Source organism: Lithobates pipiens, unplaced genomic scaffold (genome assembly GCF_037356315.1).
Source record: "Lithobates pipiens isolate NorthernLeopardFrog02 unplaced genomic scaffold, aLitPip1_a1.2 Scaffold_160, whole genome shotgun sequence".
NCBI lineage: Eukaryota > Metazoa > Chordata > Amphibia > Anura > Ranidae > Lithobates > Lithobates pipiens.
In genome coordinates, this window is record NW_027507749.1 from 2,766,705 (window position 1) to 2,793,403 (window position 26,699).

The 26,699-nt window shown below is 42.9% G+C and overlaps 1 protein-coding gene across 1 annotated transcript; it reads right to left on the reverse strand.

Annotated features, from left to right (window-relative positions):
* Nucleotides 1–1,539: 1,539 nt before the first annotated feature.
* LOC143986458 (vomeronasal type-2 receptor 26-like) lies at nucleotides 1,540–26,616 on the reverse strand. Its single transcript, XM_077484803.1, has 3 exons — nucleotides 26,404–26,616; nucleotides 15,458–15,581; nucleotides 1,540–2,907 (listed from the first exon to the last, which is right to left on the reverse strand). The coding sequence occupies exons 1-3, from the start codon at nucleotides 26,500–26,502 to the stop codon at nucleotides 2,015–2,017; spliced, it is 1,116 nt and encodes a 371-aa protein (XP_077340929.1). The 5' UTR covers nucleotides 26,503–26,616; the 3' UTR covers nucleotides 1,540–2,014.
* Between the last annotated feature and the right edge of the window lie 83 nt (nucleotides 26,617–26,699).

The following is a 26,699-nucleotide window of genomic DNA, read 5'->3' on the forward strand; positions in this document are numbered from 1 at the left end:
ACTCCAGCGTCTGCCAGATCTTTCTGGAGGGATCGTGCAGTCAAACGTGGGTTTTGAATTACTTTTCTCACAATCCTGCAAGCTGTTCTGTCTGATATTTTTCTTGGTCTTCCAGATCTTGCTTTAACTTCTACTGTTCCCGATGACTGTCATTTCTTAATTACATTCCGAACAGAGGATATTGACATCGGAAAAGGCTTTGTTATCTTCTTATAGCCTTCTCCAGCTTTGTGAGTGTCAACTATTTTCAGTTTCAGTTTTCTAGACAACTGCTTAGAAGAACCCATGGTGCTGATTGTTGGGGCAAGGTCAGATGAGTCTGGCCATTTAAAACCTTTGAGATTGTCATCACCTGGTCTTCCCAGACGATTATTAGGAACAATCCATGACACTGTCAAGTCTCAGCTTTGCAAAGGGGGCAGTGCATGCTATAAATTCTGCAGGGTGCCCAAACTTTTGCAGTTTTTTTGTAATTTTGAAAGTGTAAATGATGGAAATAAAATCTAACTTTTTTTGACATATTATAAGAATGTCTAATCTTTAATTTTATGCCATTTGGAGATTTTCTATCTTTCTTTGGCTTCGTTATGCACTTTGATACACATTTTTACCTGGGGTGCCCAAACTTTCGATCCCCACTATATATATATATATATATATATATATATATATATATATATATATATATATATATATATATATATATATAAGGTGGCTTAGTGAAGAAATGCAAAAAAAGTTCTTGAGCAACTCCACAAGATGCTCCTTATGGCAGTGGTCTCACAGGACTCTCACCTTATACATGTGAAGAAATCAGCATCAACAGATATCACCAGGTAAGTTGGTCTTTCCGCAGCATCCAGAACCCAGTCAAACTCTTATACATTGACCACTGCACTAGTGGCTTTCTGCAACCCCTATTTTTCTCCATGCAGCTGTCCTAATATACTCTGGTATAATATAGGCAATACAATGGTATACAAAATAAGAAAAATGCCCCAATGGTGTAGTATGTTAAAATAAACTATGGATTAATTTATTAAGGTGCTGATGAATGGCTCTTACATTAAAAACAATTAAGACAGGCAAAAAAAAAACAGAAAGAATGGCGTTCACAGCGCCTCCTCGCGTTACTTCTGGTACGCGTCTGCTTATGGCCACTCCCTATGCGTTACGTTACGTGACTTCATATGGGGAATCTAGCTAAAACTATGTTAATCTCCTTGGTTGTTATAATTCTGATGTTTCAAGTCTTCTTGAGAATAAAACCTATGCTTGATCAATGTAGTACCTGGAACCGGCTTTTATGTTTAGAAGTTTTCGTATTAGGATATGGCGAGGTGTGGGGTAGGAGTGTTGCCTCTGCAGCATTGAACGAATACTCCATTGAGGCAGCAGTTTACAAAGATATTTATACAAAGATAACAATGTATTATTAGGTCCTAAAAAGGAAACTATTTTAAAATTAAGTCAAATTTAACTGATATTAAAATGATTTTAGAATACACCAAACAAAATGTATTTATTAATATAGCCAGATAAATCTACATATAATATAATAAATTGGCCCTGACACAATTACCATACATTGTTATAAGCTTATAAAACAACATGTTTAATATTTATTTTCCGGGAAGGTGTTGAGTGAGATCTTCCCTCTCATGAAGAGTGATGGGTGTCTCTGGTATCTGACACTTTAGAATGATTTGGATACTTTGTCCCCCTCTGGTCACTGTGGTTCCTCTTCACTAAGTTACAACATTGTTCTGTAGTAATGTAATGTCTGGTGGGAGGAACCACTACACCCAGCAGGGGAAAAGGTTTCCAACAAACCCGAATTGTCTGATATCAGCGATGTTCAAAGCAAAACTTCAACTCACTGTCCACCAGAGAGGTAAGTATTAAATGTTAAAATTTAACAGTGTTCAATCTCAATACACCAGCAAAATACTAACATTACCAATAATAGAGATAATGCTATAACTACTGGTAATCCAGTGTTGCTCCATACATATTAGCGGATTACTGTTTTTGCATTCAGGTCAGGTCTGAACAGTATTATGTAACTTTTTGGGAAAAATATACAACCGAGAAGTCCAGAACTTGAGGCCATTATAGCAAAAACCTCCACAGCCACCATGTATTTCCCTCTGGTGCTCAGATAGGCCGGGATCATGGCAATCCAGACACTGCAGAACACCAGCATGCTGAAGGTGATGTATTTGGCCTCATTAAAACTGTCCGGTAATGTCCTGGCTATAAAAGCAATAATGAAGCTCACAGCTGCCAGAAGCCCCATATATCCCAGGACAGAGTAGAAGCCGATAACTGAACCCTCATTACACTGAATGATGATCTTCCCCTGATAAGAGTGAGTGTCCCGATCCTGGAAGGGGGGAGAAATAGACAACCAAGTGACACAGATTATGACTTGGACCATTGAGAAGATACAAATGATAGAATTGGGCAGTTTGGCTCCCACCCATTTCCTCCAGGGACTCCCAGGTTTGGTGGCTTTAAAAGCAATACACACCATAATACTTTTGGCAAGTAGAGAAGAGACGGCAACTGAGAAGATGACACCAAAAGAGGTCTCACGCAGCATGCAGGTCACATCTACTGGATGGCCGAGGAACAAGAAGACACAGAGGAAGCTCAACATGATGGAGACCAGGAGAAGATAGCTCAGGTCCCGGTTATTAGCTTTAACAATGGGGGTGTCCTGGTAATGTATAAATATTCCCAATATTAAACCAGTCAGGAGACAACAGAGGATGGAGACAGCTGAAAACACAGCAACAATGGGATCATCAGTATAGGAGAGAAATTCCACCACTCTTGGAACACACCGATCCTTCTTCTGATTTGGCCATTCATCATCAGGACATTTCATGCAGTTTTCACTGTCTGTAGGAAGAACAATACAAACACAATGAGCATCGGGGTCAGAGCTTCTGAGAAAATTAATTGCCTTGTGTTGTCTCACAGCTATCAATGGGAATTCCATCATAACATTGTGGGAGAGTAAAAGGCAATATCTTAAATAATAAATGTAATATACTGTACATATAATACCAATATGAATACAATATAAATATAAAGTATAATGTAATAAATGACCTGATTCCTGTGGCTATCAGTTGCGATGACCATCAGCCACCCGCATTTACACAGTAATCAGTGGTTATTTTTAGCTCTGATTGCTGTATAAATGTCAATGGTCCCAAAAAAGTATAAAAAATTGTCCGATCTGTGCACTGCAATGTCGCAGTCCCAATAAAAAACGTTTTTTATTAAGGTTTTCATTTATACAGTTGCATACGTAACATAAGACATTCATAACAGAAATAAGTAGACAACCAGATTGGATCCAGCTATAACACATTGTAGCTAAAACCTTCATTATGTAACGTGTGAGTGGGAAGGTCTAACCCCCTGCCCAGTCGCCCCTGTGGGGTCTAACTGTGACCAGGAGAGGGGTATACCCCTAACCCACATTTGGACTTTCGTATCTGTTTTATTAAGATATTATTATTATTATTAATATTATCCAAATGTATGAATATATGCTAAGTAAAAAGTATATAATTGCTGGTGTCGTTGCTCAATTTCTTGTAGATGGTTGGTACATTAGTTGTGAATTATTGTTAGTTAGAACCAATTGTTTTGGTATATTTCAGCTTGAAATGGCCGGTAGATGCAGTTGATGCGGAATAATGGTGTTTATATAGTATGAACTGTGTGTCAGAAGTTGAAGGAGATGCGTCTAGTGCAAGCCAGGGTTAGTGTAAGTTTTGGTCGTACCTATTGGTGAATCTGCTGCTGGTGGGGTGTATGTTAAATGGTGAAAGTAGGGGTAATGAAAGGGGGGATTGAGAAGGGATGTATCAGGCATATAGGGATTGTTTGTGTGTGGATGGTTGTGACACCATAACTCTTGTCGGGATCTTACAAAAGGAGATTATGATATTCACTTGTTGTGCAGAAATGTAACCAGCAAGACCATGTCTGGATAAATTTGCTAGGGGTGTCTCTTGCTTGATGAATTAAGTCTTCAATTTCTATGGTTTTATTAATCTGACGTATCCAGTTTTTTAGGGATGGGGGTTCCGTGGATTTCCGTTTGGCAGGAATGCACATGTTTTCTGCCATAATGAGATGTGTGGCAAGTGATCGCAGGTAGGTATGGTTTGGGTGGGTTGAGTGGTGTAGTAAGAGTCGTGCTGGAGAATAATCAATGGAGTAAGTAGTAATCTGTTGGGTAAGCTTGTGTACCTCTTTCCAAAAAGGTTGGTGTTTGGCGCAGGACCACCATACATGGAATAAAGAGCCATTTTCTGTCCCACATCTCCAACAGCGTGGAGATGTTGATGGGTATATATTATGTATTTTGAGAGGTGTTCTGTACCACCTAGAGAGCAGTTTAAAGGCATTTTCTTGGACACATACATTTACTGACCCTTTGTGTGCAATCGTATATATATTTTCCCAGTCCTTGTCAGTCAGGTTAATATGGAGATCTGTGTGCCATTTGTCTGTTGTCCAATCATGCAAATAGTTTTGGCTTGGAAATAATAAATTGTAGTAAATGAGATGAGGTGTCTTTGATGGTCTTTTTTCTTTCACATCTCTTCGAAGGGTGTAAGTTGTCTTGTCCAGTCTGCAGTCTTAGCTTTGGAGTCGAGGAAGTGCCTGATTTGTAAATATATCCAAAATGGGATATTATTAGTATTCAATTTGGTTTTTAAATTCGTATAGGACAGCGGGAAGCTGTTTTCCAAAAAGTGCTCGGCTGAGACTGAGGTCTGTGACCAAGAATCCGTTAGGAAGGTTGGCCACTGTTATACTCTTAATATCTACATTTTAATTGGCTTTATTATATTTTATTTAGAATATGAATTCTCCATTGTGTGAAAGAAACTTTGAATCAGGTAATCCTATGTTATGACATGCGATAATTGAAGAAGTAAACATTTAAAACCTGTTAGGATTTTGATGAATATTGTATATTATATATATGCTTTTAGAGATAAATGCCTATGTAACTGATATGTTGTTTAGTTTCACTTCCCCCCACTTCATTAGTATGTTCAGCTGTGTTGAGTATTGCCAGATGTTATGGTAACCACTCTTTAGCCCACACCCTTGTGAAGGAGGGTTTATTCTTTTGGCGCAAATTTAGAAGTCTGTTTTATATAAGCAAAAGTTAGGTGGGAAGGCTTCCTGTTGGATCCTACTCTCGCAACTAAACAGATTCTCAGAAAACATACATCTCAGCTACATTCAGCATACAAAGGGTTATTCCGCCATTTTAGAACACATGGTCAAGCTTGAAGTATTATATATTTGAAAAGAAAAAAAGATACTAATAATTTTATCATTGTACTATTTTTGTAAGTATTATTTTCCATTTAAGTGTGTACAATAAAAACACACTTTTTGATTTACGCTGACTCAGAACTAATTAAGGAAATTCGTCTCACAATCTCAATCGGTCTCACCAGTTATATATAAGAGATATATATACATTTTCAAATATTTTTACAGCCACATTCCAGGGGGAAAGGCTGCATTCATTCTGAGTGGGGTCAGCGGTCCCCATGTGGAAGAGGTTTTGTATTTGGTACACGTGTGTTGAAAAGTTGAGAGCGTTGGGGAAATTAATGGGTGTGTAAGGAACGTGGACGGGACTTGTTTAGGGTCGAGCCAGGGAGTTTGGGCTACTGGGATGGAGTTTAGGGAATTTTCTAAATGGACCCAGTCTTTGGTGGCGGAGTGGATGTTCCAGTCAATGATTCTAGATAAGTGACAGGCCTGATAATATTTCTTGATGTCCGGAATGCCAAGGCCTCCCTTATGTTTGGGTTTGGTTAATTTGTCATAGTTTAGTCTTGGTCGTAATGTACCCCAGATAAACTTTGTGCTTAGCCTGCGATAAGTTGCGAAGAAGGAAGTTGGGAGTTTGATCAGTAGTGTTTGCAGTAGGTAAAGGATTCTAGGTAGTATATTCATTTTCAATATTGCAGCTCTGCCAAACCACGAAAAGACTCCTGTAGACCATTGTTGTATGTCTTTGGTGATATGCTGTAATAAGGTCAGGTGATTTACACGGTATAGGTCTGCTGAGGAGGTGGTCAGTTGTATGCCTAGATATGTGAGTTGGTCGGAGTTGCATTTAAATGGGAAGTTGTTCTGGCATTGTAATTGTTGCTCACGGGGTAGAGATATGTTTAGGGCGTTGGATTTAGCAAAGTTGATTTGAAGATTAGATATTTCTTTAAAGTGGGCGAGTTTTGTAAGTAGATTTGGAATAGTCGTTAAGGGTTCAGGAAGGAAGAGAAGTATATCATCCGCAAAAGCTGCAGTTTTATGAGTGCGTCCCCTAACGTCTATTCCTTTTATATCAGGGTTGGCTCTGATGCTTCTCAAAAGCGGCTCAATCGTGAGAACAAAAATTAGGGGAGATAGAGGGCATCCTTGACGTGTTCCGTTCGTGATGGGGAAGGCATCTTATAGGTGGCCGTTGACTCTTATTCGAGTTGTAGGCTTGGATTATAACAGGAGAATAAAGTCTAGCATTCTTGGGGGAAGGCCAATGAATTTTAGTGTTTCCGTCATGTAGTCCCAGGCCACTCTATTAAATGCCTTCTCTGCATCAAGGGATAAAAAAAACCTTTACGGTGTTGTGATGTGAGCCAGAGGTGTATATTTATGGCCTTGAGCGTGTTATCTCTCGCCTCTCTACTGGGGATGAAGCCCATTTGGTCCGGGCGGATGAGGTCAGGGAGCATTGGGAGGAGTCTATTGGCTAGGATTTTGGCATACCATTTAAGATCTACATTTAAAAGTGATATCGGTCTGTAGTTCAAGGCTAGTGAAGGGTCCTTGCCAGGTTTGGGAATTACAGTGACATGATCTGTCAGTAAGTCTCGAGGTGGGGTGGATTGGGGTGTGCATGAGTTGAATGTCGAGAGGAAGTGAGGGGTCAGGATATGTTCATAGGTTTTATAGTAACCTATCGTTAATCCATTGGGACCAGGGCTTTTACCTGCTTTCATTTGTTATTTCCGCTTCTGCTTTAGTTAAGGGTTCAGTTAGGGTTTGAGAGGCTGAATCCGAAAACTGGAGCGGGGCCGCAGTGGTGTAGGAAATCCGTGATCATCTGTTTTCTCTTGATTAGTGTATGTTCTGGAGCCTGTTTGGTCAAGTTATATAGCTTTGAGCAGTAAGTCACAAATATTTTCCCTATATATGGCGAGGCGTTGACTTTGCCACCTGTCGGGTCTGTAAGGGAGTGAACGGTGTTGTGTGCTTTTTTTTGTTGGAGAGCTCATGCTAGTAATTTGCCTGCTTTGTTTCTTTTTAAAGTATATATATATATATATATATATATATATATATATATATATATATATATATATATATATATATATATATATATATTTTTTTTTTTTTTTTTTTTTTTGGGAAAGGATATATTTGTGTCAGATTTGTTTCCCTAGGAGTTCTAGCATTTCTTTTCTACATTGGGTCAGGGAAGATAAAGTGGTAACAGCTTTGGTGTGTTTGTGTGAATTTTCTAATTGTCGAAAACGGTTGATGAAATCATAAAATTTTTGTCGTTTCTCCCTGTTTCGATTTGCAGCAGCTGCTAGGAAATTCGCTCTGACCACACATTTGTGTGCTGCCCAGTTTGTAAGAGGTGTAGTGTCGCTGGCTTTGTTGTCGGTAAAGTATTGCATGATGATATGTTCTGTTTCCTTGATCGTTAATGGATCGGTAAGGAGGGAAGGATCAAGTCTCCACGATTTCGAATGAGGGTGGGCGTCAGGGAGTGTTACTGTGAGCGTGATTGGATGATGATCTGAAATAGATGCTTGTGATAGGAGGGGAAGAATAGATTGTGAGATGAACAAGTAATCTATGTGAGAGTATTTGTTATGTGGGGCTGAATAATATGTGTAATCTTTGGTATCGGGGTACAGGGTTCGCCATGTGTCATGTAATAAGAGGGTTTGTAGTTGAGTTTTTATTGCTCTCAGAGCAGCGTAGGGGAGAGATGAAGTGCCGTTGGAGGTATCGAGCAACGGGTTTAAGGGAACGTTGAAATCTCCACCTAAGATCAGAGCCCCTTCCTGATAGGCTATCCATTTTTGTGTGATTTGACGAAAGAACGTGACTTGGTTGGAATTCGGGACATATATGTTTGCTAAGGTTAACATTTTCCCTTTGTACGTTTCTTTAATAAAGACATATCCACCACTATTGTCAAATTCCTTGTCTATAATCAACAATGGGCATCGGTTAGATAGCAGGATAGACACCCCTTTTGACTTTGATTCTCTGTTAGTAGAGTGGTAGGCTGTGGGAAAATAATGGTTATGGAATTTCGGGGTTGCATCTGTGCGGAAATGAGTCTCCTGTAAAAGGAGAATGTTAGCTTTACTTTTTTGTATGTATAAAAGAAGTTGAACTCTTTTTCTCAGGGACATTAAGCCCTTTTCCATTCAGTGAGACAATTTTGAGTTGGTCTATGGCGGTCTTGTTGGATCTTGCAGACATTGTGTAAGTATACATTCACTAACACAGGTTGAACAGGATGGACTGGTGTCTTTATTCAACCTTACCAACAGACCAAAGGATACAAATAAGAGATGTTCATTTTCAGAGTTTTCAGCCAATTTAAATTGGAACACTCCATTATTATTTTTCTACTTAAAGCAACTTTATTGTGCATGCTTCTTTTTTTTTTTTTAACAGCCTGTTATTTTTTTCTCCACTTGCCAATGGACAATAACTAACTAATCACTAACTAAGAGTTCAACTATGTGATATTATCTATCTATCTATCTCTATATCTTAAATTAATGAATCTATTTAACCACTTCAGCCCCGGAAAGATTTGCCCCCTTCCTGACCAGGCCATTTTTTGCGATTCGGCACTGCGTCGCTTTAACCTGTTCCCGTCCGGCGCACGCCGATGTACGTTGGCAGAATTGCATGGGCAGGCATATTGGCATACAGGTACGTCCATTTTTATATGCCGCTCTGCCATCGCATGCACGCCGCCGGCGGCGTGCTCGCGTCCCTCGTGAGTCCGGACTCGATTGCCGCGGGGATACCCGTGATCGTCTCACGGGGTGGCAGAACAGGAAGATGCTGTTGTAAACAGCATCTCACCGTTCTGCCTAGCAACAAGTGACGCTGATCTCTGCTCCATGTGATTGGAGCAGAGATCAGCGTTCACTAAAACAAAGCCCAGCCCCCCACAGTTAGTAACACTCCCCTAGGAACACTTAACCCCTACACTGCCGCCCCCTGGTTAACCTCTTCACTGCCAGGGTCATTTACACAGGAATCAGTGCATTTTTGTAGCACTGATCGTTGTATAAATGACATTGGTCCCAAAATAGCGTTAAAAGTGTCCGATAATGTTGCAGTGACGATAAAAATCATAGATCACCACCATTACTAGTAAAAAAAAATGATTAATAAAAATGCCATAAAACTATCCGCTATTTTGTAGACGCTATAACTTTTAAACTGAGAAAGAAATTTTTTTTTTTGGGGAATATTTATTATAGGAAAGAGTAAAAAATATTGTTTTTTTTCAAAATTGTTGCTCTTTTTTTGCTTATAGCGCAAAAAATAAAAACCGCAGAGGTGATCAAATACCACCAAAAGAAAGCTCTATTTGTGGGAAAGAAAAGACATAAATTTTGTTTGGGTGCAATGTTGCACGACCGCGCAGTGGTCAGTTAGATCTACGCAATGCCAAATGGCCCAGTCATTGGCCAGCCAAATCCTCCAGGGCTGAAGTGGTTAAGGAGCAGCAAACCTGCCCTTAATTTATTCACTGCAACATGGAGACTGTGAAAACTGTACACATTATTATACAGAGGAGCCTTGGCTTAGGCACTGTGACTTACACATATATTTGCAATGGTAATCAACAAAACCCTCTGTCTTTGACATAAATTGTTAGACTGGGTCAATCTGGTTTGTTTGCAGGCTAGCTGGTAAGGCTGGCCATACATAATATAATTTTCTTGCACACTTTTTCTTTACATTTAGCAAAAACATATAATAAGTTAAACACTTCCCGAACGGGGCATGCCAATGTACGTTGGCAGAATGGCACAGACAGGCAAATGGGCGTACCTGTACGTCCCTTTAAATTTGCCGCCATGCCATCACGTGTGTGCGTGCATGCGTGCGCCGGCCAGGACCTCCGTGAGTCAGATCGTGGGTCCTGTGGACTCGACCACTGCGGGGATGCCCGCAATCATCTCATGGGGAGGAAGAACGGGGGAGATGCTAATGTAAATAGGCCACAAGTTCTGCCTAGTGATACTGACACTGATCTCAGCTCCCTGTGATCGGGAGCAGAGATCGGTGATGTATCACACACAGCCACACCCCCCAACGTTAGAAACACCCCCAGGACACACTTAACCACACACTGACACCTAGTGGTTAACCCCTTCACTGCCAGTTTCATTTACATTTGTATAGCACTGATTGCTGTATAAATGACAATGGTCCCAAAAATGTGTCAAAAATGTCTGATGTGTCCGCCATAATGTCACAGGCATGATAAAAATCAATGATCACCACCATTACTAGTAAAAAAAAAAAAAATATTAATAAAAATGCCATAAAACTATCCCTTATTTCGTAAATGGATATTTATTATAGAAACATTTAAAAAAAAAAATTTTTTTTCAAAATTGTCGTGCAGTTGTCAATTAAAGCCACACAGTGCTGAATCACAAAAAGTGCTCTGGTCTTTGGCTAGCAAAATGGTCCAGGGCTTAATTGGTTAGACTTAATACTTTCAATTTGTATGCAATCAGGCAGGCCCTTGCATTACAAAATATTTTGAGGTCTGTATGTATGAAGGGGAAGAGGTATATTACCAGTGTAGCGGCCATAACCCTTTGTAGGGCGGCCTTGAATTATTGGGCTTACCGGTTACTTCCGCTTGGCTTGTTCTTCCACGTCTAGGGGTTCCCAGGGTTGATACCCAACAACTTGGATGCTGACACCAATAAAGTCCTTTTGAAAGGTTTTATTTTGCAGAGGTAGCATCCAATAACACAGTCTCAAATAGGAACAGAGGGCAAGGGTGAAGAGCTCAGGCACCTTGAATTGCAGACATAACAAAGTCTCTAATACCACCCAGAGAGTAGCCACTCACAGTTGGGTACTTCACAGCTGAACAGATCTCTAGTCAGAGATCATGGCAGTCAGCACATTGATTCGGAACTTGTCAAAACCTCTGCACGTGTACAGGTTATAACTGACAGTGGACAGGAACCTTTTTCTTCAGTACCTGGAACGTTCTCTGTCTCCTTGATAGTATTGGAAAAAGTGTGGATTTGTCAATGTTCTTCCCAACTCAGTAACCAGGCACTTCTCAGGATGCCACTTGTCGGCCCTCCTCCGAAGAGTCCTCCCCCGATCACTTTCACGAGCTGTGGTGTCCCTCCAAGCCGAGAGCACACCCGGAAACCTTGAATCCTCCCTCAGTTACTGCGCCTCAGACCAGCCGGTTCCCAGACTCGGGAACAGACAGATCCCTACCTCAGACCAGACAGGTCTATTGGGGGTAACCAACAGAAGCATGTTGTGGGATGTCGATCACCCTGGTCCTGGAACCAGAACAGACCACACGGGCCTCACAAACTCCTCTCCTGAACACGTGACCTCCACATCTTAATAACTCCTTCCCAGACTCCTCAGCGGGGCCCGACACACCCACTGATTGGTTCTGAGAAGGCTCATACCCAAAACGTCCAACCAGGCCTGGTTCTGGCTTGTCATGTGCACTTCACTGTACACATGACCAAGCAGAACTTCTATCACAGCCCAGCAAAAACTCATGTAAAGGTTAACCTACATAATTGACCCTCAGAACCCCTATTGTTCTGAGGCAAAAACAAAATTTACATAGCGAATTACATTTTGTCATTCGCTGCAGGGCGTGTGTGGCACGGCCTGTGATCAGAGAGTCTATGAGACTTGCTGGATCACAGGGCCCATCAGTGCCATCTTATCAGGGCCCATCAGTGCCATTTTATTAGTGGCCAGCAGTGCCGCCTTATCTGTGCGCATCAATACCGCCTTATCTGTCCCCATCGGTGCCGCCTTATCTGTGCCTATCAGTGCTGCCTTAACTGTGCCTATCAATGCAGCCTATCAGTGCCAACCAGTGCCGCCTCATCATCATATAAATGAAGGAGAAAAATTACCTGTTTTCAAAATTTTATAGCAAACTATGAAACATGATTTTTTTTTTAAAGATTTTCCATATTTTTATGTTTGCTTAGCAAAAAATAAAAATCCCAGCTGTGATTAAATACCATCAAAAGAAAGCTCTATTTGAAGAGAAAAAAATATAAACATTTAATTTGGGTACAGTGTTGTATGACCGCGCAATTGTCATTCAAAGTGTGTCAGCGCTGAAAGCTGAAAATTGGTCTGGGCAGGAGGGGGTTTAAGTGCCCAGTAAGCAAGTGGTTAAAAACAATTATACAATTTGTTTGTGCTAATGTGTACCACAAAAAAAAAACTTTCTGTTTGTTGTTTTTTTTGAGATATTGGACATTCAATGTTAGATTATGTAACCTAAAGCCCCTCCCACTTTGCACTTTGTTATTACTTTTCAAAAACAAATATTCCATATTTATGCTGCATTGGCAGGAAAAAACAAGCATATTGGTATAGTGTGTTTTTTTTTTCACACAGAACTCTCATTTTGTATCAGAAAAAACGATTATGGGACTCATTTATGCTTTTAGCCTGAACTGCCCTAAAACCATGGAGAGAGCGATGAGTCTAAAGCATTATGGGTGCATTATGGGTGGAACTGCATGTTCTACACTGTGCCTGCGTAGGTTTCCTCCCACACTCCAAAGACATGCTTGTAGGGTAATTTGCTCCTGTGTAAATTGGTCCTAGTATGTGTATGTATGAATGTGAGTTAGGGAAGGGATCTTAGATTGAAAGCTCTTTGAGGGCAGGGACTGATGTGAATGTACAATGTATATGTAAAGCACTCTATAAATTGATGGTACTTGAAGTAAATAAGTTAATGTACAGTATGTGTTCCTAACTTAAACTTTTCTATAAACTGGAAAAATTTAGTTGGTTTTACTTGAACCTATGGTCTATAAAGTGGAAAATTTGAGTTGGCTTTACTTGAACCTATGGTCTATAAAGTGGAAAAATGTAGTTAGCTTTACTTGAACCTATGGTCTATAAACTGGATAAATTGAGTTGGCTTTACTTGAACCTATGGTCTATAAACTGGATAAATTGAGTTGGCTTTACTTGAACCTATGGTCTATAAACTGGAAACATTTAGTTGACTTTACTTGAACCAATGGTCTATAAACTGGAAAAATGTAGTTGGCTTTACTTAAACCTATAGTTCCACACAAGTTAAAGTGGAGTTGCACCCAAAAAGGGAACTTCCGCTTTAAGCACTCCTCGCCCCCTTACATGCCACATTTGACATGTCATTTTTTTGGGGGGATTGGGGGCTTTGTTAGGAGGGGGATTTCCTGTCCCACTTCCTCCTTCCACCCAGGGGCCGCCAAGGTGACTCCTCCTTTCTCCTTAGGCAGCCCCTCCCTCTAGGCGATCTCCTGGGACACGTGACAGGTCCCAGGAGATCACCCGTCCACTCCAGGTGCGCAGTGCAACTCGTGCATGCGCCGTGCATGCCAAGCCGTGAAGCCGAAAACTGTCATGGCCATGTGCCCAGAGTGCCGATGGACGCGCCGGCGGAGAGGAGGGGGGAGGAGTGACGCTCCGTTCGTCTGCATTGCTGGACCGTGGAACAGGTAAGTGTCTGTTTATTAAAAGTCAGCAACTACACTTTTTTTAGCTGCTGATTTTTAATAAACATAAAAAGCCTGGAACTTCACTTTAAGGTATGTATTCCTAACTTAAAACAGTATGATCGATAAACTGAAAAAAATATTTAGTTGGCTTTACCTAAAACAACAAAGTTGAAAACATGAAAATTCAAATGAGTCAGACAAAAATAAGTTTAGTTGACAGTACTTAAAAAGCTGATGCAAATAGTTGCCTCAATTATTTTGAGTAGACCCAGCACAATATTTTTTTTTTACAGTGTGACTGTTCTTTTGTTGTGTCTGGAATATAGAAATGATAAAATAACATAAAGTGGTAACTGGAGTCCATCTTAAACTGGCCATACACCTATAGATTATCTGCAGATTTTCTATGGTCAGATGGAAAAAGTGCAACAGATTTCTCCATGTTTGCTAAACTGTGTGGATGGAGGAATCTCCCACTTTTTCCATCTAACCATAGAAAATCTGCAGATAATCTATAGGTGTATGGCCATCTTAAATCCCTAAGACAGCAAATGTGTTCATGGCTAGGTCACCAGGTGAAGATTAGGGGCAAAATGCCTTCCTCCAGCCTATAGCAGACTGATGACATCATCTTAGCCTAATAAAAGGCACTGACTGGAGCTCAAGGACAACTTTTTAAATCATAAATGTGGAATTTTAGAAACTATACAGTTGCTGTGCATTGTGATATATCAGGCATTGATTCACGCAAGCTTGTAAGGCTATGACAAGTCCACTTTACTTTACCGTGCAAAAATACCTCTTGATGCTGTCATAAAGAAATAGGAGAGAAGAGGGATTCTGTCGTTTTGTAGAAGTGGTAATAGTGGTAGTAGTAGTAGCAGTAATAGAAGTAGCAAAATATAACTGGGCAGGGCTGATACCATTTCTTGTGATTTCAGTCCACAATCTCTGGTGTTTTGCCATCCCACAACAGGAATTAGGAGCTGAGTGCATTTCTAAAGCCCCGTACACACGAGCGGACTTTTCAACATCCAAAGTCCGACGGACTGATTCCGCCAGACTATTCGATCGTGTGTGGGCTGCAACGGACTTTTGATTCACCAAAGTCTGACGGACTTTAGAATATGGAACATGCTTCAAATTTTTCCGACGGAACTCCGCCGGACCCAGTCCCTTCGAAAAATTCACTCGTGTGTATGCTATTCCGACGGACTAAAACCGACGCTAGGGCAGCTATTGGCTACTGGCTATGAACTTCCTTATTCAAATCCAGTCGTACGTCATCACGTTCGAATCCGTCGGAGTTTGGTGTAATTGTGTGTGGCCAAGTCCGCTCAGCCGAAAAGTCCGTCAGAACTCTATCGGAACTCCGGCAGAACTCCGGCAGAACTCCGGCGGAACTCCTTCGGAAGTCTGTAGGACATAAGTCCTCTCGTGTGTACGGGGCTTTACAGGTACAACAGGTTATCTCATTGTATTTGCAGAGTCTTTGCAAGGATAAAGCACAGGGAGATGTGCTTCATATGTATTTTCCCTGACACACACTTTACCTACAACACTTCTACAGATTCCATCAATAACTTGCTAACAAATACAAAGTCTACCGGAAATGTTGGAGATCTCTCCTTCTGGACACGAGATGCACTCATAGCAACATTTATGAATTGAAGATCCAAACTTTTTTCTGCTGCCAGGTAAACAGGGATTTGAACATCGAGATATCGGGATCTGAAATCAGATATTATTATTATTATTTTGTAAATGTCCATACTATCTCATGAGGCTATACACACTTAGCCCTTGTACACACGGTCGGACATTTCCGACAACAAAATCCGTCGGATTTTGTCCAAAACTTGTGTTGCATACACACGGTCAGACAAAGTTTTTGGAAAATCCAATCATATGTAAGGTGATGACGTTATTTCGTTACAACGGGACTACGTTCAGGCTAGTAGCCAATAGCTTTGCTCTCGTAATTTGATCTGAGCATGCGTGGAACTTTGTCCGATCAGAAATCTCTACACACAATCGGACAAAGTCCAATCGGATCATGGTGTCGGAAAGTTTTATAGCCCAGCTCTAAAACTTTGTCCGTCGGATATTCAGATGGAAACAGTCTGATGGAGCCCACACACAGTCAGAATTATCCAACACGGTCTGATCAGACATTTTCCGTCGGAATATCTGGCCGTGTGTTAGGGCTAAGAGTTACACATAGGAACGAGGTTTGGGTTTTCCCCTGCCATGGGTTTAAGGCAATTTCTGTGGGTTTGAGATTCATTTGGGGGGAGGGGAGGTATTATGGGGTTTATTCCATTCACTCCATTCATTTGTAGTGTTTGTTGATTTCTATTGTATGTTGATAGGGACTCTATTTTAGATCAAACTGTTATTTATTTATTTATTTATTTATTTATTTATTGAAACAAGGCTTTCCTTCATAAATAGACAGCTTTGGTTTCAGGGTGGAGTTTTGGGTGTTTTAATCATTTATTTCATTAAAAGCAACAGTGTGGTTATAACATGGCTAAGTTCTTTGAGAACTCTTGGGTGTAAGCCATCCAGTCCTGGTGATATGTTCACATTAAGTCTAGTTTCACACCTATGTATTTTTTTAACCTCTTGCCACCGAGCATACGCAGATGTGCGTACTCGGCTTCCGGGGGTTATACCAGGATGATGCCCACACCTGCAGACATCATCCCGGTACTGATTTTTAGAGCGGGTGATTGGCTTTCCAGCCATAACAACTGATGCGGCTAAAAGCTGCTCGGCTCTTATGCCGGAGGAGCGGGAAGGGACGCCCCCCCTCCTGCTGCCTCCCGACGCTCTTAGCGGGGCTCCCGCTCAATCGGGAGCACCGATGCATGATCCGATGCCGCTAGGGAGGGACTGGAATGAAGCGGCTTCATTCCAGTCTCCTTGACGTAAACATGGAAGCGACGTCATGACGTCACTTCCAGTTTACTCGGCTGCCAATGGCGCCGGATTTAAAAATATATACAGTATTCAGAATCGCTAAAAATGGTGATCTGAATACTTTGAAGTGTAAAGGAGGGATCGGGGGGTCTTCTGTCACCACCTATTACTGTCACAAGGGATGTTTACATTCCTTGTGACAGCAATAAAAGTGATCAAAATTTTTATTTAAAAAAAAAAACTATTTATTCATTTGAAAATAAATAAAATAAATAAGATTTTTTTTTTTTTAAAGTGCCCCCGCCCCGTCCCTGCGAACTCGCGCAGCAAAGAAAACACATACGGAAGTCGTGCCCGCATATGTAAACGGTGTTCAAATCACACATGTGAGGTATTGCCACGATCGTCAGAGCAAGAGCAATAATTCTAGCACTAGACCTCCTCTGTAACTCTAACCAGAATTTTTTTTTAAAGCGGCGCCTATTGAGATTTTTAGGTACCGTAGTTTGTCGTCATTCCACGAGTGCGTGCAATTATAAAGTGTGACATGTTTGGTATCTATTTACTTGGCGTAACATTATCTTTCACATTATGCAAAAAAATTGGGCTAATTTTACTGTTTCTTTTTTTTTAATTCATGAAAGTGTCCCTTTTCACAAAAAGTTAAGCCAGTGAGTTTGTTGTTTTTTTAGCCAGTGAGTTTTTGTAAAGTGTCAGGGACTTTTTTTTTTTCCACGGCAGGTTGTGCTTTGCATGAAATAGACTTCAATGGACCATACCAAAAATGCACATGTTGCATTTTTGATGCAATGTTACATGCATTTAGCGTTTCTTTTTTTTTTATTCTCCATAACAAACTGTGTATAGCTGCTTGTTAAGGAGTTGGCTGGGAAGCTGGCCACCACTTCCTTAACAAGTGATGAGTCATCAGCTGTCAACAGGGATCACCACTGACAGCTGAATGTGAAAAAAAGAATTGCTGGCAATAAAAAAATGTCCAAAAAAATGCATGGGGCCTCTCCAATCCATACCATGCCCTTTGAGTCTGGATTTTGAGGGGAACCCTGTGCCAGAATTAAATAAATAGGTGTGGGGTAACCATTAAAATATATACCAGACTCTTATTCAAGCATGCAGCCCGGCAGGTCAGGAAATGAAGGGGGTGAGAGAGAGGCCCCTCCTGAACCATACCAGGTCACATGTCCTTAATATGGGGGTGCTTTGGGGCAGGGGGGCTCAGCCCCCCAAAGCTCCTTCTCCCCATGTAAATAGGGACGGGGCCTTTTTTCACAACTCAGGCCAATGGTTGTGGGAGTCTGTGGGCAGGGGGCTTATTGGAATCTGAAAGGGCTCCAAAGTCCCCCTCTTTAACCACTACAATACAGGGCACTTTCGCCCCCTTCCTTCCCAGCCCAATTTTCAGCTTTCATCGCTCTCGCAATTTCAATGACAATTGCGCGGTCATGCTACACTGTACCCAAATACAATTTTTATCATTTTGTTCGCACAAATAGAGATTTATTTTGATGGTATTTATTCACGACTCCGTTTTTTATTTTTTGCGATATAAACACAAAAAAAGCGGAAATTTGGAAAAAAAAACAATATTTTATTTTTTCTATTTTAAAAGAAATCCAATAAAAACAAATGTTGTCATAAATTTAAGCCAAAATGTATTCTGCTACATGTTTTTGGTAAAAAAAATTCCGTTAAGCGTATAATAATTGGTTTGTGTGATCACGGACATATGTACGCAAATGATCATGTACAGATGTGTGCAGGTGATCACATACATATGTGTGCAGATAATCATTGGGACATGTGATTTTAGTGGGACATGCCTTTTTATTATTTGGGGACATGTGTGGTGACATGTGTATTTTGGGGACATGTGTGTTTTACACTAGACTAGTGATCAGTAAGTAAAAAGCTGTAAAAAACAGCTCATACTCACTGATCACCAGCCAGCTGCAGCGATCTGCTCTCCTCTCCTCAGCGACGACTTGCGTGTGAGGAGAGGAGGAGCCGATTACCTAGCAACCGGCTGTTTGTTTTGATCACATGATGGCTGTGATTGGACACGGCCGTTATTTGATCAGGAGGGCCAATCACAGAGCCCTCCTGCCGATCCGAGATGCGCCGTGTCCGGGTGACACGAGCGCATCGGGATCATGCCGCTGAGCCGACGCGCGCGCGCGATCCCGCTCCTTCTGAAGGACGTTCCTGAACGTCCAGTCAGAAGGAGGCGGCTCCCACCCGGCCGTATATGTACATTGGCTGGATGGGAAGTTGTTAAATGAATATGGGTACCCATTCACCAAAAAACATGAGTTATTAACAAAAAAAGTCCATACTCAGGGGGTTCATAAAAGGTGTATTGGATCTGAAATCCATTGGAAAGATATCCTGATGATTCCCCACTGGACAATTCCTACAGGTGTCAGGCAGTAGATTTCCACAGGTGTCAGGCAGTAGATTTCCACAAGTGTCAGGCAGTAATCAGATCCATTCCCACAGCATCAATGCCAAAGTGCAAGTAAACGAATATGTAAAAGGAAGAAAAACTCCAATAGTGAAAAACTGCTAAAATAGGTACCCCTGATGACGTCACATCTGACTAAACGATTGTCGGGATGGTACGCACACACTCTCTGTGCATGCGTGATCACCCTGATCGCCCTCACATGTTGATGTGATTTTATTTTGTTTGTAATTCCATTTTTTTTTACTAAAGTGATCGAGTGACTCGGCTGTGGGTTATCTCGTTACATGCAGCATTGCATTGCCCTCCAATAAAGCCTATTTTAGCAGTTTTGCACTATTGGAGTTTTTTCTTCCTTTTAAATATTTGTTTACTTGCACTTTTGCATTGATGCTGTGGGATTGGATCTGATTACTACCTGACACATGTGGAAATCTACTGCCTGACACCTGTGGGAATCGTCCGGTGGGGAATCATCAAGATATCTTTCCAATGATTTTCAGATCCAATAAGCCTTTTATGACCCCCTGAGTAAGGGCGGTTGCTGGCTTTCTGTTAAGCCTCTTGTCTCTTCATGGTGACGGGTCTCACGTGGTCAAGCTCATATATTAAGCTTCACTTGTTATGAATGATCCACTTCACCAAATTCACATTGCACCAGGATTTTGATTTATGAACTCAAGTCACTTATGAATTATATGTATATGTGTATAATTGCTAGTTTCTGAGCACCTTATGATGCATTGGACTCTCATTTCATAAATTCTTTGCACATTATATGGTTATATGATTATACTATATGACTAATGTTTAATAGCCACGGTCAATATTTGCACATTTGCACTTTAATACCTACGTTTTTGGTATCTGCATATCTGTATACATTTTCTAGAAGCGCTGCACTTTTTGTTATATATCTGTTTTTGTACCTACTATCTGGGTTATAGTGCTTAGCTGCTGTATGTTGTTGCTTTACTAAGCACGGATATTACTTCTATTTTTATTAACAAGCGTATATTGATTGGTTTGCGCAAAAGCTATAGCGTCTACAAAATAGGTGATACCTGTGGCCAATTATAGCTCAGGGGGGTTTAGCACACGCCCACACTATATAAGGCTGCCAGCGCGGCAGTGTGTTCCGGCGTGCAGGGAAAGAGAAAGATAGGCAGGGACAGTGTGTTCTTTTCTCAGGCATCTGCAGGAGTTAAAGTGGGTGTTGTGTGCCTCCAGCACAGTATACACCTGTATCTACCCTTTATTGCTGCTGTTCTCTCATACAGACATCTGCAGGAGTTAGTGGGTGTTGTGTGCCTATAGCACAGCACAGTATACACCTGTATCTACCCTTTATTGCTTGTGTCCTCTCATACAGGCATCTGCAGGAGTTAGTGGGTGTTGTGTGCCTCCAGCACAGTATACACCTGTATCTACCCTTTATTGCTGCTGTTCTCTCATACAGGCATCTGCAGGAGTTAGTGGGTGTTGTGTGCCTATAGCACAGCACAGTATACACCTGTATCTACCCTTTATTGCTTGTGTCCTCTCATACAGGCATCTGCAGGAGTTAGTGGGTGTTGTGTGCCTCCAGCACAGCACAGTATACACCTGTATCTACCCTTTATTGCTGGTGTTCTCTAATACAGGCATCTGCAGAAGTTAGTTGGTGTTGTGTGACTACAGCACAGCACAGTATACACCTGTATCTACCTTTATTTCTGGTGTTCTCTAATACAGGCATCTGCAGGAGTTAGTGGGTGTTGTGTGCTTCCAGCACAGTACATTATACACCTGTATCTATATGCCGCGTACACACAATCTAATTGTCTGGCGTACTTAGTCTGCCAAAACGCATTTCACTGGACAATTCGATCGTGTGTGGGCTTCAGCGGACTTTCTCAGCGTAAAGTCCGGCAGACTTAGAAAGTATTTTTGCAGTCCAATCTTTCCGCCGGACTTGGGTTTCAGCGGACAATACGTTTGTCAGTATGCTAGTCCGGTGGACTAAGAATGACGCATGCTCAGAAGCAATTTAAGAAAAGGAAGCTATTGGCTACTGGCTATTGAACTTCCTTTTTCTAGTCCCATTGTACGTGCTGTACGTCATCACGCTAGCAAACGCCAGACTTTCTGTGTGTCCGTGTGTGGCCAAGTCCGTTCAGTTGAAAGTCCGCTGGACTATCCGCTGGATTGTTTGCCGGACTAAGTACACCGGACAATTCGATTGTGTGCACGCAGCATTAGTGGGTGTTGTGTGCCTCCAGCACAGCACAGGATACACCTGTATCTACCCTTTATTGCTGGTGTTCTCTCATACAGGCATCTACAGGAGTTATTGGGTGTTGTGTGCCTCCAGCGCAATATACACTACCCAATTGCTGGTTTTCCCATCTCCCTGCCGGCCATTACTATGTCTGGAAGGCCAAGGAGAGGCAGACAGTTACAAGCCAATAAAAGAGGGCAAGCAGGCTCTGTGTCTAGAGACAACAGTGCTGGTTGTGGACGCGGTGTATTGTCATCAGCACATGGCCATGGGACACGCTTGTCCTTATTTTCGGCAGCTGGAAGTGTTGAGCCTCATCATGCCGAAGACTTGGTAGAGTGGATGACCAAGCCCTCTTCATCCTCCTCATCCTCTCTCACCGAGGCTCAGGGTACTAGCAAAGCAGCTGCCAACAGGTCCTCTTCACTCGTTTCAATGTCAACAGTCACTCCTTCCCTAGACCCACCATGTCCTCCTGAGGTGTCCCCCGAACTGTTTGAGCACAGTGTTGGGTAAATGCTCCAGGAGGATGCCCAGCGTTTTGAAGGATCTGATGATGATACCCAGCTAGAGGAAGGCAATAGCGTGAGCGCAGAGAGAGGGGATGCTCAAGAAGGACTGCAATCTGACAGTCATGTTCCACCAGCTGCAGCATACTGCCAGGTTTGCTCCAGTGATGAAGAGGAAGGGGATGATGAGGTCACTGACTCCACGTGGGTGCCTGGTAGGAGAGAGAAGGAGGAGGCACAACTCCAACGAGGCAGGACGCCCTACGGGGGCCAGCTTAGGGGCAGCCTCTGCGCGTTATTCCAAAAGTTCTTTGGTGCGGGCCTTTTTGGATACCAGTGCAAAAGATCGCACCACTGCTATTTGCAACATATGTCTCAAGCGTATCTCGAGTGGCCAAAACATCAGCCGCTTGGGCACCACATGCTTGACCAGACATATGTTGACCTATCATGGAGCTCGTTGGCAATCATACCTTAAAGACCCACACCAAATAACAAAGTGGACCTCTCCTTGCTCCTCATCAGCTGGGATCTCCAACCTCACTAGACCTTCAGTCCTCTCTGAACTGCACTGAGAGGAATGAAGGTGTAGAATTAGGTGTGTCACAGCCAAGTACTTGTGGGAACTCTGCTAGCAGTACACCCACGTCCGATTGTAGCAGGCAAATTTCCCTGCCGCAGCTGCTGGACCGTCGAAAGAAGTTCACTCCCAGCCATCCACATGCCCAGCGGTTGAATGCTAGCTTGGCTAAATTGCTAGCACTTCAACTGCTGCCTTTTCAGTTGGTAGACTCGGCCCCCTTCCATGAGTTTGTGCAATGTGCGGTTCCTCAGTGGCAGGTCCCCAGACACCACTTTTTCTCATGGAAGGTGATTCTGGCTCTCTACCGACATGTGGAAGGCAATGTCCTTGCCTCGCTGGACAGGGCGGTCAGCGGTAAGGTGCATATTACCACTGACTCATGGTCCAGCAGGCATGGACAAGGACGTTACCTATCTTTCACGGCCCATTGGATCACACTTCTGGCAGCTAGGAAGAATGCAGGACAAGGTGCAGTAGTGTTGGAGGTTGTTCCGCCACCACGCCTCCAAAATGCTACTACTGGTTGTGACACACCTCTCTCCTCCACCCCCTCCTCTTCTTCTTCCTCCATGGCCTCTTCCAGTGCTCTGTCCTCAAAACCCGTGGTGCTCCCTAGGCGTTCCAGGGGCTATGCAAGTACGCAGGCAAAACGATGCCATGCCGTGCTTGCGCTAGATTTTGGGGGACAGGAGCCACAGTGGGGCAGATATTTTGTCAGCTCTGCAGTGGCAGGCCGAGAAGTGGTTGACGCCATGCCAGCTTGAGCCAGGAATGGTAGTTTGTGACAATGGCACCAACCTCCTCTCCTCCCTTCAACAGGGACAACTGACCCATGTGCCCTGTGTGGCTCACGTCCTTAACCTGGTGGTGCAGTGGTTCTTGGGCAGGTACCTGGGCTTACAGGATGTCCTGAGGTAGGCCAGGGAAGTCTGTGTGCATTACCGCCAATCATTTAATGCCAGTGCTCGGCTGTCTGAGCTCCAAAAGGAGTTGAACCTGCTCAAGAACCGCCTTATATGTGACATGCCCACCAAGTGGAACTCAACGTTGGCCATGCTGCAGCGGCTGCACATGCAGCAGAGGGCCATCAATGAGTACCTGTGTGACTACAGCACCAGGACAGGGTCAGGGGAGCTTGTTTTTTTCTCACACCGGTGGGACATGATCAGGGATGCATGCACTGTCCTGTCGCCATTTGAGGAGGCCACGAGGATGGTGAGCAGTGGCAGTGCATGCATCAGTGACACTGTACCTCTTGTCCACCTGTTGGAGCATGCGCTGAGTGGAATAATGGACAGGGCACTTGAGGCAGAACAGAGGCAAGAAGAGGAGGACTTCCTTGACTCTCAAGGCCCCCTTTATCCAGGCAGTGTTTCTGCTTTCCCACCCATCACACAGGAAGAGGAGGAGGAGGAGGCTTGTGTCCACATGGAGGTGGAGCCTGGCACTCAGCATCAGCAGCAGCAGTCTTTTAGGGATGATTTACAGTCCCAAGAAACACGTGGACTTGTACGTGGCTGGGAGGAGATGGCTGCGGATCATGTTGTCCTTAGTGACCCAGAGGACTCCGGACCAAATGCCTCAGCTAACTTATGCTGCATGGCCTCCCTGATCCTGCAAAGCCTGCGGAAGGATCCTCATATTCTTCAGATCAAGGAGAGGGACCATTACTGGTTGGCCACTCTCCTTGATCCACGGTACAAGGGTAAGGTAGCGGACCTTATCTTGCCATCACAGAGGGAGCAGAGGATGAGACATCTCCGGGAGACCTTGCAGAAAGGTCTGTGCAACGCGTTCCCAGAGACTGGGAGGTTACGAACTCCTGGTCCTGGACAACGTTTTGCTGAGGCTTCGGTCAGTCACAAAAGGAGTGGTGGAGAAGGTGGCCATCTGACCGATGTGTTCAGACAATTTTTTAGTCCACAGCCCCAAGGTATGATCAGTTCCAGCAACCATCGCCAGCGTCTGATTTACATGGTGCAGGAATACCTAGGGGCAAGGTCAGACTTGGACACCTTTCCCACCGAAAATCCTCTGGCTTACTGGGTCTTGCGGATGGATCACTGGCCAGAGCTTGCACAGTATGCAATTGAGCTACTGGCCTGTCCTGCATCCAGCGTTCTTTCAGAACGCACATTCGGTGCTGCTGGTGGCTTTGTAACCGATCACAGGGTGCGCCTGTCCACCGACTCGTTTGATCGACTGACTTCATAAAGATGAATCAGTCTTGGATCACCACCAGCTACCAAGCACCTGAAGCTGATGTAACCGAATACTTTTTTTTGAAATGTCACATCCCTTCAAGACTGCCTATGCTGATGCTGAGTGACTGTCTTGTTATGTTGACTGACTATCCTTTTCCTCCTCAATGATCCTTCTGATATCTTGGAAGAACATTTTTGGTTCTGGGTGATGCCACCAGCCCAATTTTTCAGCCCCTGTTTAATAGGGGTATGTAATTAGAATGCAATGCTTTGCAGCAGGGCTCAGTCCTGCACTCCAACTAGAGTATATGGGAGAGGTTGCAGTGTCGTGGCACCAGCACCAGTGCCTAAGGGCTAATTTTGTCAGCCCTTGTTTAACAGGGGCATGTAATTAAAATTTTTGATGCAATGCTTTGCAGCAGGGCTCATTCCTGCACTCCAACTAGAGTATCTGGGAGAGGTTGCAGTGTCGTGGCACCAGTGCCTAAGGCCCAATTTTTCAGCCCCTTTTTAACAGGGGCATGTAATTACAATTCTTGATATAATATTTCACAGCAGGGCCCGTTCCTGCGCCCACCGAGAGTAACTGTGAGGACTTATAGTGTTGTGGCACCAGCACCACCACCACAACCACCAAAGGCCCAATGTTTCTACCACTGTTCAACAATGGCATGTAATTCAAATTCTTGATATAATCGTTCACAGCAGGGTGCTCCAGCAAGAGTCACTTTGAGGGCTTACAGTGTTGTGGCAACACCAACACCTTAGGCCCCCATTTTTGCAGAGCATATAGGGCAGGCCCCTACTTTCAAACATCCAACTTACAAACGTCTCCTACTTGCAAACGGAAGGAGACAACAGCAAGTGAGATGAAAAAAAGACGGACAGCCAAGAAAATTTTATTTATTTCCTTTTGTTTAATTTGGGTACAGGGTTCCCCTTAATATCCGTACAAGACCCAAAGGGGCTGGTAATGGGCAGGGGGGGCTACCCATGCCATTTTTCTCAATGATTTTCATCTGTATTGCCGGAACCAGATATTAAATTGAAACTGCAAGCAGTTTCAAATGACTTTTTTTCCGTTAAATGTCATTTTGTGCAGGGACTGTTCTAAACACGGCAAACACGTGGCACTTCACAGGCATACTATAGATACCCCCAGGCATGATATTTAAAGGAATATTTCACGTTTTTTTTTTCACTTTAATCGTCATTAAAATCAGCGCTCCCAAAAAAACAGCCCTTTTTAAAAAAAATTTAGGCATTGACCCATGGGGCAGGAGCTGGGTCCCCAAATCCTTTTTAGAAATTAGCACTTTTTTTTCGAAATGTTTGAGTCCCATAGACTTCAATAGGGTTCTAAAGTTTGCACGAGTTTTCGGTCCGTTCGAAAGTTCTGGTGCAAACCAAACCGGGGGGGGGGGGAGGGGTGTTCGGCTCATCCCTAATCAACTTAGGAATGACCCCATTTATGAACAGGCACAGTGGCTAGTATATCTTAGAATAAGGTTAAAAATCCATTTAAATCATCCTAATTATGGACCTCCTCAGCAAACTTTATAAACAGAAAACAATCAAGTCATTTCTTACTTTGCCTCTTCTCCAGAGTCCCGGATCGCTAATATTGATACTCGTTTCATGTACAGAGTCTGGGCTTTGAATAATATAAATTGTTCTAAATTTCAACATGTTAGGAACACGAATCCAGACTTGTAAAAAAAGTTTAGTTGGAACTTCACTTCTCTCATTAAAGTAGACCTCTTCTGCGTTTGGGTCGGTGTAATGAACATTCCTCACATATTTGTGCAGCTTTTAATGGAAGAGAGAGATACACACATTACTTTATACAGTTATAGGAGTTCTGAAATGAAAGCCTGCTTAAAAAA

Excerpts from the sequence above, each read along its gene's own strand:
- LOC143986458 (XM_077484803.1), bottom strand. The coding sequence starts at position 26,502 with ATGTTGAAATTTAGAACAATTTATATTATTCAAAGCCCAGACTCTGTA. Across the intron at positions 15,582-26,403 it reads GACTCTGGAGAAGAGGCAAA|ATCCCGATATCTCGATGTTC; the intron begins GTAAGAAATGAC and ends ATCTGATTTCAG. Across the intron at positions 2,908-15,457 it reads AGAGATCTCCAACATTTCCG|ACAGTGAAAACTGCATGAAA; the intron begins GTAGACTTTGTA and ends TTCTTCCTACAG.